Here is a 13,492-nt window from a genome sequence, read left to right on the forward strand (position 1 = left end):
GAAATTTAACACCATCTCTAAAAAGTCACCACCATGTTCCATAATGTAAAACCTTTTATTAAAAAAATAATTTACTGCATCTTATATACAAACCGCAAGAACGTTCACTTATAAAATACTGACATCTAACTTGTTGCAGAAGCTGCAGGCAGGAGGAGCAAGCTTTCCAGGCGTGCTACGCTTGCACCTGGCTGTAACTCCAGGGAGGGACATTTGGTTCTACCACCAAACAAGCTCCGCTCGTCTCTGCAGCGTTCACAGCTCGGGGTTCACTTATTGTCGCACAAACAGAGGTAAGCCTACAGCCCAAAATGATGTGCAATAGGTTTAGGTGGTCTTAGGTAACCCATTGCCCTGCGAGCAGTCCTGTTGTATTTCATGGCATTGCGGAGAAAAGATACAATCTAAGAAAGAGGGGTGAATCTGTACACCCTGTATGATTTAATACTCTGGCTTTTTCCCTCTTGGTGCCTGAGGAAGATCTTTCATGAATATTTCTAAGATTTCAAGCACAATAGACAGACCAAGACTTCACCCAGACCTAATTCCATAATGTTTGCACTTGGTAAGCGACACCACTGAAGACATGTTATTCAGTGTGCCTAAACACCTCAGAATCAAGCTGTTAGTTGAGGACAAACCTCATCTCTTGGAGTCAACAGCAAAATGCACATTGATTTCAATAGGATCAAGGATTTGTTGAGTAAAAACCAGGACCGGGCTCTAACCCGACCCGCTCTGTGCTCTGTTTGCAGTTGGCTGGTGGCTCTGGCTACAAACAGGGAAAGAAACCCCTCACCCGCACACACGATCCCTGAAACGGAGACGGGCACAGGCGGAGCAGGAGCTGCTGTAAACATCTGCTGAACCAGAGCCGTTTCTTGGTGCGCTCTGCTGCAGCCTGGCTGAATCCCCCGACCTCAGCCCTACCGAAACGCGCAATTCCCCACAGAGTCCAGAGCACTTCTCTTGCTAAATCCCCGCTCCCAGATTCGCTTTGCTGCCCGGCGAGGTGTGGGGAGCATCCACGGGGCCAGCGGCCGAGCGCGGTTGCTCAGCAAGCCATGCGTGCCGCGGGAGCCAGCTGCCCGCCGGTCATTTCGTACAGCATTTCCGCGATGAGCTCGACGATGTCGGCGTTGCCGATGACAGGTCGGAAGAAGAGATCCGTGATGAGGGTGGGAGGGATCGATTTTAAGGTGGAGGTGATCAGCAAAATGCGGGCAAAGCGGCCCTGGTCCTCGGGGTGCAGGGGCTGCAGGACCTCCTGAAGCGCTCTCTGGGCTTCCCGCTGGAGGCTCTCGATGTACAGGGAGGCCCTCAGCCCAGGGACATCTGCCGAGGGAGAGGAGGAAAAGCCAGTGATGAGAGAGGCTGGAAAACAGCCCCAGGTTTCTCCCATTCCCACCCTTCCCCCTCCCCATTTCTCAGAAGGGATCTCCGAGGCCCCACTAATGAGATGTATGCAGCGCTACCGAGACGTAGCTATTCCAGGGCCACCTTTTGAGGGTGGAAAAGTAGTTAACTGGGCAAACTCATGCTTTACAACGTAAATCCCGGGGTCCTTTATCGTCTGCAGGGCAGGCAAAGGTCTCTGGCTTTTACCACTACTTTTGACATCCCTCCTCCCCGCTTCCTGGCACATTTGGTAACAATTGGTGTTAAGGATAAGGTAACCAGCCCTCTCCGTTCTCATGCCTGCCCACGCTCTGAACGTCTCCAAGCCAAGCGGTGTGTGTTCAGATGCTAATGTGTGTGGGATGCGCTCTCCCGCCGGCAGGCAGAACCACGAGGGCCGGGCACTCACCGGGGTTGAAGAGAATGGCCCCTTTCAGGTAGGCGTATTCCTTGGGACTCAGGTCCAGGCTCCAAAAGGTGTTGAGGCAGCACTGCAGCCGCTGCACGGCGGCCAGCGTGGGCTGCGTCCGCTCGGGCTCCTCTCGTTTGCTTTGGCCGTCGAGGAGGATCTTCTTAAGCATGCTGGGGGCCGGGGTCTCCATCACCTCGAAGGTCACCATCTCCTGGACGAGCCCCAGGAGGAAAAGAGGGACCCAGCAGCTGTCCAGCAGCAGGAGTTGATCCTCTCGCGGCAGCAGGTGGAAGGAAGGGAGGTTTTTCATGAAGCTGATGGTTTTTACCAGCACGTTGGAGGCCGCCTGGCAGGTGACGTGGGGTGTGCGGAGGCAGACGGTCCGGCGCTGGTGGCAGAGGCAGCGCTGGTGGGCTGGGACGCGGCCGCCCCGGCTGTGGTTGAGGTTCTGGCTGAGGAGGGTGTAGAGGATGGCGGTGTGCTTGTCGTCGCTGTGGCACTGGCACCTCTCACAGTCCACGTCCATGCCGCTGGTGGTCATAACTGTGCCGGGTGGCCGGATCCTCGGTGAAACTCAGCTCCTGCTACAGCAGATGGGAGAGAGATGTAAAATCCCTCCCAAACCCTCTGTCACAGGCTGGATTCTCCCCGTCCTCTCAGCTCTGCCAGCCCATGGCTGCTCAAAGCAGCTCTTATAAGGCTGGGTCACCAGTGAAACACCCCTCCACAGCCTTGACCGCTCTGTGATTAAGCAGTCCTCATTAAAAAAAAAAAAAAAAACCAACAAAAAAACCCCAGCTGTCCCTGGGCTGATTGGCTGGGGCAAACGAGTTCTCGGCGCGGCATCAACGGCCGTTTTCTCAATGAAGCGCCAGCGGTGCAGGGAGGGGGACGGCGGGTTGGGCGGCCTTATCACCATCACCCCAACAGTATAAACAAAGTCATTAACCCAGCCTGTACCATGGCACCAAGGCCCCGGCTGTCATCAGGCAGTGCCGTATGGCGTGTGTCGCTGCCGGGAGGTTCACACACACACACACACACACACACACACACACTCTTGTCTGGGCCCTGCGTTCAACGGCCTGTACGCTCCGGCCTTGGAAAGAGCAACCTGGAAGTTGTTTTATCAGCGGCTGTTTGTGTAACCTTGCTGACAGGAGCCGCATGTCGTTACAAACCCAGCGATCTGACGGACCGTAGTATTCAATCCCAGGCAGGGCCCATCCATCGGTTCACGTCTCTCAGAGGAAACGCGGGGCAGGGGAAGGGCAAATTCTCAGATTTTTCACCTTGAATTACCAGGTATTTTTACCCGTTGGCCAAATTAGAGGCAGGAATTGAGCTTCTAATGGCTGATTTCCAAGGGGCCTGGTGGCAGGGCGAGGGATTCCTGCGGCAGAGGGTGTCCCCCGGGATGGCGGTAACTCAGCCGGAGGAAAGGCCGGATCCTTGGCCCGCCAAGGAGCAGGGGGGGCACAGAAGGGACCGAGGGGCGGCTGACAGAGCCGGGACCGGCACCGCGGCGGCAGCTCCCCGGGGCCGCTCCCCATCACCGTGGCTGGTGGTCGGGGACCCCCGGGAAGGCAGAGCAAGGCCCGGCCGAGACACGGAGCAGAGCCCGCGGTCCCCGGGCGACCTCTGACCCCTGACCCCCCGCGGGGTCACAGGCCTCCGCCGAGCTTTCTGGAAAGGCCGGGACCGACCGTCGCTATAGCAACCGGATCCCCGCGCCTCGCGTCCCGCCTCCTTCCGGCGGATTGGACGCGGCCGCGACCAATCCGCGAAGAGAGCGGGGCGGACGGGCTCTGGGATTGGGGGGAGGGGGTGAGGGAGGAACGCGCGCGTGCTTCCGTTCGCGCCGGTTCCGGTTCCGGTTCCCGGTGTGAGGGGGGCTGAGGCGGCGGCGGCGGCAGGATGGGACTGAGCGCGGAGGAGGCGGCGGAGCAGGAGGATCGTTTCGATGGCATGCTCCTCGCCATGGCCCAGCAGCATCAGGGCGGCGTGCGCGAGGTAGCGCCGCCGGGCCCGGGCCCGGGTGCGGGATGGGGCGGGAGAAGCTTTTCCGTATTCCCGGGGCGGGGGAGGGGCGGCTGGGACCGGGAGGAGGGGGGGCGGCCCCGGCCCTCCCCGGGCGGTGCACATGCGGCATGTCCGTCCCCGTTCCCACCCCCCCGATAACGGCCCAGGCCCGCGCCAGCCCCGGGGAGCGCGGAGAAGCTGTTAATTAATTAGTGTGATGCTAACGAGGGGCTGCGGAGCTCAGGTCTGCGCCCTGACCGTGCGGCCTTGCACCCCGGCTCCTGCCGCCTCTGGGCTTCCCACGTCGGTCACGGAGGTTTCGGTGTGTGCGGGCAGCGCCTGTGCCGGGTCACAGCAAAGCAAAACACCACCGGGGAGGATCGAGTCCTTCTGTCCCACTTTCCCAGTACAACCAGGTGGTAGCGGGTTCCCTGAGACCTGATGGGTTTAGATTCGACCAACTTGAACGGGGAACGTGGTTTCCTTCCTCGTGGTGGAAGCTCTGCTGCCACACCTCATGCTTCCCGCCACGCTGACTCTTGCTGGGGGTTCTGGGAGTCCAGGTGCTGACCTGTGGGAGGGCTGGAGAGTGCAGGAAGATCCCGCTTGCAAATGGTTTGGGAAAACGGTCCTAATAACCATTCCACGTGCTGTAGTGAAACCTCTGATTGAAATACTGAGAGGACAGAACGCCTGAGAAATAAAAGACCCACTGAGAGTATGGATTTCCATAGGGGTGCTTGGGGAGGCCAGTTCATAACTCCTAATTCATCGGTGATACCTGGCAGACAGCTAGTAGTTATTTTGTAAAAATAAACAGGACATGAGGGAAGGTAAGTTTGCACACTTTGAGGGTTTAGGTCTGCAAAGAAGCAAAATACAGTGTATGTGTATATCTATATATGCACATGTATGTATGCACATATACATACATACCCACCCAAATTCCTGCCTCAGATAACAGCTTGGGGTATCGGAGTAGGTGTACCTCCAAGGTGACCTGAGAATAAGCTGCTTGCCCTTTCTTTATGTAAACCACACAACTGCCTCTTCTGAAAACTGGGAATCGAGGAGCTGGAACTCCACAAAAGCCACTGGACGTGTTCTCTAGGAAACAGTCATGGGGCTGATTTCAGGATGATCCTGGCACAGATGCAGATAGGGAGTACAAAGAATAAAGGCTGCTCAAGAGACACGAGGCAGCTTGGAGTGATCTGGTCTCATTGCTCTTTTTTCTCTCCACCCCTTCTCCCACCCCCCTCCCTGTTTCCTCTGCCAGCTTGTGAACACATTCTTTAGTTTCCTGAGGCGTAAAACGGATTTCTTCACCGGTGGAGAAGATGGAGTAGCAGAGAAGGTAAAAAAACAAAGCCCCAAGCTTTTATGTCTTCTAACTTACATACCACCCATGTCTGTGCCATACTAAGACTTCTGTGCCTGAACAACTCAAAGCATTACGGTGCACTTGGGGACTAGCAGCCTGTGATGCTGATGAAATTCATCACTGAAGCAAGGTAATAATGAATTGCCGCTATTTGAGGTGAGGCACACACGATTGCTTGTTCGAATGGTACCGACGGCGCGGGTTTTTTTGCCACGCTCTGGCCAAAGGCTTGTTTGGAAAGCAAATCTGCCAGACACACTGACTTAACGGTGACAGACACCGCAGTGTTGATAACCCCAGGTTACCTTATTTGTTCATCTCAGAAAAAGCACAAAGTCCACACATCTCTGAACATGCGGCTGCACCTTTGTCTCCGCGTTGCGGTGCCTGTACAGAGCAAGCGTGCTGGGGAGCAAGCCTGGGGTCCGGGCGGCCTCGTTGGCAGCCTGAGCATCTCCTATCCAGCAGGTATTCCTCACCCAGCTCGAGAGCTGAAAAACTGAATTGTTTCACTGTAGGGAGATAACCAGAGCATTCAAATGCGAACTGGTCAGACTTTCTGAAGATTTCTTGCATGTACTTACCAGTATAGCAGCTATTCCCCTTCCTGGACTACTGGAACTCCACCAGCAAAGCAGGCACTGCTGCTGTGTTGAATGTGTTAGGGCAGATGTTAATTGCTAACACAGTGTATAACGTACTCTGTCTAGTCTCTAAAGCGGCAAAACTAAGGCAGGTAAGGGATGGGAAAGAGGGTGGTTTCAAAGTAAGAAAGATGAAGCCTACTCCCATTTTTCTTAGACTAGAGAGCAAATCTCTCCAAATTCCTGGGGACTCTGTGCTCCCAGGGAGTAAAACCCTGAGTGGCGTTTCAGAGATGAGCACTGGCTGGTGCTTTTGGAGGTCCTGGCTATTGTTGTTGGTAGTTCCGTAGCAAATCCATGTCTGTGCCTGTAAAATAAAAGTGTTCGTGTCCTTGGGTGGTATCTGTTAAAATGCTTTATGGCCTTCTGAAAAGGTGCTCAATACAGAGTCTCTGACACCGTAGTAACCACAACAAAAATTGAAGAAGCTGCTTCCCCAGTCCTGCTCACCCTTTGGCATGAAAGAGAAAGAGGAGAGGGTGGGAAAGTCATTGTCTTTCATGGAGTGGCATTTCAGAATCCCTTGCGGTGTAGAGTGAGGGGGGTGTGGTGGTACGTTGAGAGAAGTGTGGTGTGTGCACACGGACAAGCTCGGGCAATGTAAATAGTTTGCTCACCATGGATCATCGTGCAGTTAGGAACAGAGGCTGGGAGATGCATGTCTTGAATTCTGTATCCTAGGAGACACTGGACTTGCGTTGTGTAAATAAATCTTGCTATCCCCTTCAAAACAAAGCAGAAATACTTGGTGGTTGGTTACAAAACTACAAGGCGTGGATGCTTTGAGTTGCTCTGGAAAGGTGCTGAATCCCTCCAGAAGTTTCTGGGATTTATATAAACCAGTACGTAAACCCCTGTCTGAGAAATCTCTCCACTCTGATTCCTTTTCTCCGATTCTGTCTATTTTGTTTTCTGGAGCAGACTTCAGTTCTCATACGTGCTGCTTTGCACAGCGCTGCTGGTGTTATCGACCACGGAGCAATTGCTCTGGCTTCCTGCCTGTGTACTCAGCTTTCCCTCTGAGCAATACAGCCGTTTGCATCAGAGACCTTGAGATTTTGCTTTTCGTAGTCACAACGACATGAGAATTTGGAGTGAGATTTGAAGCAAAGATTTATGTAGGAACTAGCCCCTAAGTGTAAAACGCTGAGCTTTTCAAACATAAATCATGACACTGAATCTCCATCTAGTGCCTGGGTAAAAGCCCAGTCTTGGGAAAAGTCAGAAGTAGGTAAAAAAACTTGGATCCAGTGTCTTTGTTCTTCCAGCTGTCCTAGATGTACAGAGTAGCTGTCAAATGGCTGGATTAGGCATCTGCTCGTCCTGCTGGAATTGCACAAAGGCCAAAACAAATGGAGAATTTGTATTCCTCTGTTATCTCCATGGAAATACACTCCCTGTGTAAGGAAGAAGTAGGAAGGGCTACATTTAAATATTTTGAGTTTTCTCCTACTCTAGATATTCAGTCAAAACGCTAGAGTGAAAGTGAAGGGAAAAGTCACAACATCTGTGTGACTAACCAATGTTCTCATGCTCCTCAGTAGACAGTGAGTTTGCTTCATTTGGGTTTGAAAAAGTGGTGATTTTTTAAAACCTTTTGATCTGTGTTCCTGTCTTTCAGCTGATCACAGATACCTTCAACCATCACAACAAACTAGCTCAGAAGGAGCGGAAAGAGAAAAAGGCTCGTCAAGAGGCAGAGCGGCGTGAAAAGGCAGAGAGAGCTGCGAAACTTGCTAAAGAAAAGCAAGAAGCAAATGAGCCAAGGATTAAGGAACTTACAGATGAGGAAGCAGAAAGGCTGCAGCTGGAAATTGACCAGGTGAGAGTGATGTCTGGTGCCTCCAGGTACCATCTAGGTCATCTCCTCTGCTGGCCTGTGTGTAGCTCAGGCAGCAGTGATGATTAAAACGGCTTGGACTTGTTCCTTTGCAATGTCTGGACCACCAGACTGGAGCAGGTGGTGTGCTTCGAAATTAAATTAGCCTAGGCTCAACCATGGCAGTAACTCACTTTGCCTCTCTGCCTTCAGCAAGCTCTCTGATTGTAGCAACACCCTTTGCTACAGTCATCAAGGTGTGAAGACCAACGGAGTCTTCCCCTTGGCAGTACTGCTTTCCTGTAACACTGTTCTAAGGGCTGAAAATTCCCCGTCAGAATTGGGTGCAGTTCTGGGTCCTGCTCTTCAGTTTCAGCTGAAGAGGCTGAGGCCACCTAGTGTCAGATCAGCAAGTAACACAAAGTGCCAACACTTGTCTGAGCATGTTTGTTCTCTCTTTAAACAGAAGAAGGAGGCACAAGGACAGGTTAACAGTGTCCCAGTGAAACCCTCAGAGGATGAAGGTGAATCTTCGGATTCTAACAAACAGGTAAAGCTTATCTAGGGACTTTTTATTTTAGGCTGAGAGAAATATGTTTCTGGACAACCATGAGAACTCCTGTGAATGTGAGGGGGTGTCCAGTCTGGCTTTCTTCAGGAATACACATTTAACTCCAAAGGCTTCAATATGGGGGTTTTTGGTTTTGTTTTTCTTGTAATTATGTTTTAACAGAAACGCCTGTTCATTTTGGGCTAAATTTATGTGAATATCAGATATGTGCACCTGACCTGAAATTCTTATAAAAACCAAGAACTGTTGTTAGAAGTGAAAGATAAATGGAGACTTGAAGAGCTTCTTTCTTTACACTTTTAATTGGTTGCTTAGGAAACAGATGATGAAGAGGAAGATGAGAAGGATAAAGGAAAACTTAAACCCAACTCTGGCAACGGAGCTGACCTTCCAAATTATAGATGGACACAGACTCTTTCAGAACTGGATGTAAGTATTGCCTTATTACCAGGATCTGAGGATCTGAGATAGGGAATAAGAGTGGGTGCTGGTAAGAATGGTGGAGCCAATGCCCTGTATCTCCGTTGCCTGTGGAAGATTGTTAGTTGTACTTAACAGCAGCATTTCAATAGCTGGGAGAGAGCTTGGTAACTAAATAAAATTCCCAGAAGCTGTAGTTAACTTTGCCAAACCTTGGTGTTGTTTTAACAAGACATTAAAATCTGCTTCCCTTTTTATAGTCCCCTTGAGGTATTGGCCATTCTGTTGCCAAACTTACTCTTGTATCCTTTCACCTCCCGCTCACTCAGTACCGCAAGGAAAATATCACGTGTTCTGTCTTCCTCTGGTGAAACCAAGGCAGAAAGTCTTAGAACAGCAGCACAAGAGGGTAGGGAGAGACTTCACTGCTCAGCTCCTCAAATCTGATCTTTGTCTGGTCCAGCTGGCCATCCCTTTCAAGGTGAGCTTCAGGTTGAAGGGGAAGGATGTGGTGGTGGATATCCAGAGACGGCGCCTGAAAGTTGGCCTGAAGGGCCATTCGCCTGTCATTGATGGAGAGCTTTTCAATGAAGTGAAGGTGGAGGAGAGCTCCTGGCTGATTGAAGATGGTAAAACAGTCACCGTGCACCTGGAGAAGGTAAAGCAGAATGAACCATGGAGGATTCAGACTTGTCTGCCTCTTCCCTGGTGAAGTAAGAGTCTGACAAAACCTGTGAAAGCCCTGGGCTTTGTCAGCTGAAACAGAGGAGCAATGCTTATCCTTGGTACAGTGTCAATGATGCTACTGGAACTGGGGTTTTGCAAGTTCCCCCTGTCTTCAGCCTAACTTCATGCTAATTCAGGATATCCAATTGATTGCCCAGCAGTTTAGGAAAAGCTGGAAGGAAATCAGTCATTTTAAAGTTGTTCCTTAATGGAATAATGCTGTGTTTTGACATCTGTTAGTGACATGAAAATCCAGGGACAGATGTTATCGCTTATTGTGTCCCTTCTGGGTCTCTCTGGGTGATTTATTTCTAATCCCATTTATGTCATGCCAAATGTGACATCTGACATGCTCTCAGATTTCCCAGTTGTGGAAATTCAGGCTACCTGCAAGTGATTCGGAATGAAAAAAGTATCCTTTATCCAAGTTCAGATTTTACTGACATTTAGAAAACTGTCAAATAAATGATTCCAGCAGCTTTTTCCTGTGATTGAGACATAAAATTCCTAGAGCAAGTCCAGAAAAAATAAAATATTTTTACTTCTTCATCCTTCAGATCAACAAGATGGAATGGTGGAACAAACTAGTCTCCACAGACCCAGAAATCAACACCAAGAAAATTAATCCAGAGAACTCAAAGGTAAGAACTCCCCCTGTTTTACTGAACGGATCCTTCTCATAAATGTCCTCTCGCACAGCTCACATTCAACTGCTATGTCTTTTTTTTACCAGCATAAAACCAATACTGGGAGTACTGCTGCATATGATGCTATCATATAACATAAGTGCCCCCAAAACTTCAAACAAATGAAGCTGAGTCTATAGATCAGTGTCTGTATAAGTATTTCTGCAGCCCATGAGCACAGCATAGTGTGACCTCAATGTATTTGTGTTCTCTGCAAGCAGGGTGTATGTATGGGTTGAGACAAGTTATTCCAATTTTGATAGAAGTCCTTGCTTTTAGTTATCAGACCTGGACAGCGAAACTCGCAGTATGGTGGAGAAAATGATGTATGATCAGCGACAGAAATCCATGGGCCTGCCCACATCCGATGAACAGAAGAAGCAAGACATTTTGAAAAAGTGCGTAGACCTCATTAATTTGTGGGTATTTGCTTTCACAAGCCCCTCTCCTTTTCCTCTTTGACACAGATACGTGAGCAGAAGACAGGTTGGCCTTCAATCCTACCTGCGGTTATGTCTGGAGTTACGTAGTCATTGAATTGCTGGCCAGCCACCAGTGTCTATAAAAGCCTGTGGGGGTAGAAAGCGTAACGGAAAATTCTGGAAATAGCCTAGCTGTGGAATTGTCTTAATCTGCTGATTTCAAGTTCAGAAAGCATGTTTGGGACTGGAGGTACCATCTCTACTGAACTTTAACATGGTCTTGATTGTTTTCTAATCTCCTTCTACTCAGTAGCCCAGATAATCACCCCTCCCTGCACACCTGCCACCAGGCAGCTGTCTCCAAGCCAATAGCACTTTTATGTCTTTATTGCCCTGTTTGGCATAAATGCACCTTGGCAGGGAAATTACTCACGGAGCTCCCAAGGCCGTTTGAGAAGGCGTGGAGGCAGTTCTGGGTCATGCAGCTTCTTCAGCAAGTGCAAACCCACATCTTATCTTAGGATTGGAAGGAGGATTAGTGTAGCAGGCTCGACTCCTTTTCTTCTTGGCTTATCTGTAGCGGCAGAAGCTTCGCTCTGATCAGTGTGTCAAGTACAGCATAGGGTGCAACTGCTTTAGAGCAGAGACCAGATTTCCTCAGTGCCTGTCTGTTGAGTTAGTAGAATAGGAGGTAGCCCTCTCCTCCTGAGAAGTCCACATACAGGATAGATACCTCGTTGGCAAGGTCACTCGTTCAGTGCTCTGGAAGTTTGGCTTGTGCGCAGATTGGCTGGTAAAGAAAGGATAGGAAGTTCAGACTTTGTTCAGGCCGAGGTAGACTCGGTAATGCACACGTGGGTCCTAATCTCTGCCAGTGAAGCCCTCCTGGCTGCTAAACAAGGACACTATTCTCGCAGCACATATTTCCATGGAAATGGAAAGTGGAAACGCTGTGGTGGTGTTTCAGGGGAAACCATGAGATGGGAGCACAGAGGAAGACAGGGGCCTGCTGTTACTTGCACTTTGTGTGTGAATCCTCCACATGGTTAGTTGTTGTATCCCTTGGTGAACTGCAGGGCAGAGGAGGAAGCCAGGAGCTTCTGTGTGCGTTAATCGTTCCTGATCACTCATAGGCACAGTGTATCGTTCTCAGGACTTTCTGATGTGGCAACCTGAGTCCAAATAGTCCTATCTGCTGGGATTGCAGTACATTTGAAATCAGGTTGCATCTAGCCTGAAACCAGATTTCTCTGGTCACGTCCTTCATGAATTTTCACTGTCACAGCACTGGAGATATTCCCCATGTCTCCAGTAATGCTTAAGCTAATAAATTTGAGCTTAAATCGTAATTTGCCCTCACAATCTCCCTTCTGCCCCACAATCAGTGTCATAGCTGCTACGTGTCCGTCCGAGAGGTAACAGTTAAAGGGTGTGTGTTTGATAATTAATAATTCCCATGTGTCTGGACTTGCTGACCTTGATGGCTGGTAGGATTGGTGATACCACTGACCCGAGGAAAAAGTGTTTGTAGTATGGGGAGTGTGTCCCAAGGAGCTCAGCAAAACAGTCCCTGCTGTGAAGGGCATGGGGAGGAAGCAAACTTTGTAGTGCAGGAAGTAGGGATGCCTTATTCCCCCAAAGAGAGCTGTTCTGTGGCTCCTGCTGACTCATACCCAAACTCTTGTCTTTGTTTTCCTTGCAGGTTCATGGAACAGCATCCAGAAATGGACTTTTCAAAGGCTAAATTCAACTGAGCCCTCCCCTTCTCCCCCCTCTTTCAGTCAGCCCGTCAAATGGGGCAGGATATGTATTACCGGATATCCCTTACCTTGGGCAAGTAAACACTTCCAGCACCCCCACCCGAGCTTGCTGTGGAGGCAGCTTCATGAAGTCATCCTCAGTTGTCCTGTGTCAAGCAGAAGGCAAGGCCACAGAAGCAGCCTGCAGCAGCTCCAGTTGGAGCCATCTGCGACACTTCCCAAATGGCAGTTAGGAGAGAAGGAGGGGTTAGAGCAGAAAGGGTGTTAGGGCTACAAGAGCCAGACAGGAGAGGTTTTGGGACATATCCTTAATGTATCGCTTAGCTTCATCTCCTGGCCCTTCAGAGCCGCTAATCCACTCTTTGCAATTTCAGTTTGGCAGCTGGTACTCCTAGGTTTTCACTCCCTTCCCCTCGGCTTTCCTGCTCTCCTGTGAAAACAGGGCCAGTTTATTTTGTAAAATAATTCTCCTTCTGCCTCCTTGGGAAGGGAAAACAGTCTAAAAAAACCAGCTATTGCAGTAGAGACAGACTGCTCCTCCTTGCCGCTGCTTCTATTCTTGCCAGAATGGAACAGACTGAGCCCTGCAGGGCTCAGGGGAGGGCTCCCATCACACCTGGAGAGGTTGACCTGCTGTCTTACAGCAAGGGAAGGCTGGAGAGCCTGTGGTTGTGGGCAAGGGAGAGGATGCGGAGGGTCTTTGGGGGTCCTGTTCTTGCTGGGAGTGTGTCTCCTGCCTCTTTTCCAAGAGCCTCTCTCCCTGCTGACTACTGACAGGCATCGGTGCGTTCTCTTCTGAGCTCCTGCTGACAAGTGGCATTACTCTGCATGTTCGTATCTTTGTTAAAACTGCAGTGCAACATAAAGAAAGAGTGGCACGTTTCCAGGTAGAGCGTGTGATTTCTCCCGCAGAAGGGATCCAGGCTGCCTGCGCAGGCTGGGATGTGAGCTGGGACGGGGCAGCGCCTGTGAACAAGGGTGCCGGCAGGGTTGCCTGGCAGGGGCTGGGGGTCGTGCTCTCTGCAGTCGCCTGTGAATGCCTCTCAGGCTCCCCGGCTAAGGAGAGGCATTTGGAGCTGTGTGTCTTGCTCAGGAGTGCTGATGAACTCCGTGACCAGCTTAAACACTCAGGGATGACCAAGGCTCGTTGTTCCAGGCTCCACCCTCCACGTAGCAGCGCGTGACTGCACTGAGGAAGCCACCCTTGCCCAAGGTCTCCGTTATGACA

At 50.6% G+C, this 13,492-nt stretch overlaps 2 protein-coding genes across 5 annotated transcripts; one reads left to right on the forward strand and one right to left on the reverse strand.

Annotated features, from left to right (window-relative positions):
• Positions 1-36: 36 nt before the first annotated feature.
• On the reverse strand, positions 37-3,454 carry NR0B2 (nuclear receptor subfamily 0 group B member 2). Of its 3 annotated transcripts, none has more exons than XM_030039906.2 (3): positions 3,126-3,454; positions 1,808-2,394; positions 37-1,335 (listed from the first exon to the last, which is right to left on the reverse strand). In XM_030039906.2, exons 2-3 carry the CDS (start codon positions 2,349-2,351, stop codon positions 1,055-1,057), a joined length of 825 nt encoding a protein of 274 aa, XP_029895766.1. In that variant the 5' UTR covers positions 2,352-2,394; positions 3,126-3,454; the 3' UTR covers positions 37-1,054. The 3 variants fall into 3 exon arrangements, with proteins under 3 accessions (XP_029895766.1, XP_029895768.1, XP_029895767.1); XM_030039908.1 differs by having other exon boundaries at positions 3,113-3,131; XM_030039907.2 differs by lacking the exon at positions 3,126-3,454 and adding an exon at positions 2,992-3,085.
• A 185-nt stretch (positions 3,455-3,639) lies between these two features.
• On the forward strand, positions 3,640-13,146 carry NUDC (nuclear distribution C, dynein complex regulator). Of its 2 annotated transcripts, XM_030039712.2 has the most exons (9): positions 3,666-3,823; positions 5,112-5,189; positions 7,482-7,682; positions 8,146-8,229; positions 8,566-8,679; positions 9,134-9,328; positions 9,954-10,037; positions 10,362-10,480; positions 12,207-13,146. In XM_030039712.2, exons 1-9 carry the CDS (start codon positions 3,728-3,730, stop codon positions 12,256-12,258), a joined length of 1,023 nt encoding a protein of 340 aa, XP_029895572.1. In that variant the 5' UTR covers positions 3,666-3,727; the 3' UTR covers positions 12,259-13,146. The 2 variants fall into 2 exon arrangements, with proteins under 2 accessions (XP_029895571.1, XP_029895572.1); XM_030039711.2 differs by lacking the exon at positions 12,207-13,146 and having other exon boundaries at positions 3,640-3,823; positions 10,362-10,559.
• Positions 13,147-13,492: the final 346 nt, after the last annotated feature.

The sequence above is a fragment of the Aquila chrysaetos genome, chromosome 16 (genome assembly GCF_900496995.4).
Source record: "Aquila chrysaetos chrysaetos chromosome 16, bAquChr1.4, whole genome shotgun sequence".
NCBI lineage: Eukaryota > Metazoa > Chordata > Aves > Accipitriformes > Accipitridae > Aquila > Aquila chrysaetos.

Coding starts and splice junctions, on each gene's coding strand:
- NR0B2 (XM_030039906.2), bottom strand. CDS start 2,351: ATGACCACCAGCGGCATGGACGTGGACTGTGAGAGGTGCCAGTGCCAC. Junction 1,336..1,807: donor GGCCATTCTCTTCAACCCCG/GTGAGTGCCCGG, acceptor CTCCCTCGGCAG/ATGTCCCTGGGCTGAGGGCC.
- NUDC (XM_030039711.2), top strand. CDS start 3,728: ATGGGACTGAGCGCGGAGGAGGCGGCGGAGCAGGAGGATCGTTTCGAT. Junction 5,190..7,481: donor AAGATGGAGTAGCAGAGAAG/GTAAAAAAACAA, acceptor CCTGTCTTTCAG/CTGATCACAGATACCTTCAA. Junction 8,230..8,565: donor CTTCGGATTCTAACAAACAG/GTAAAGCTTATC, acceptor TTGGTTGCTTAG/GAAACAGATGATGAAGAGGA.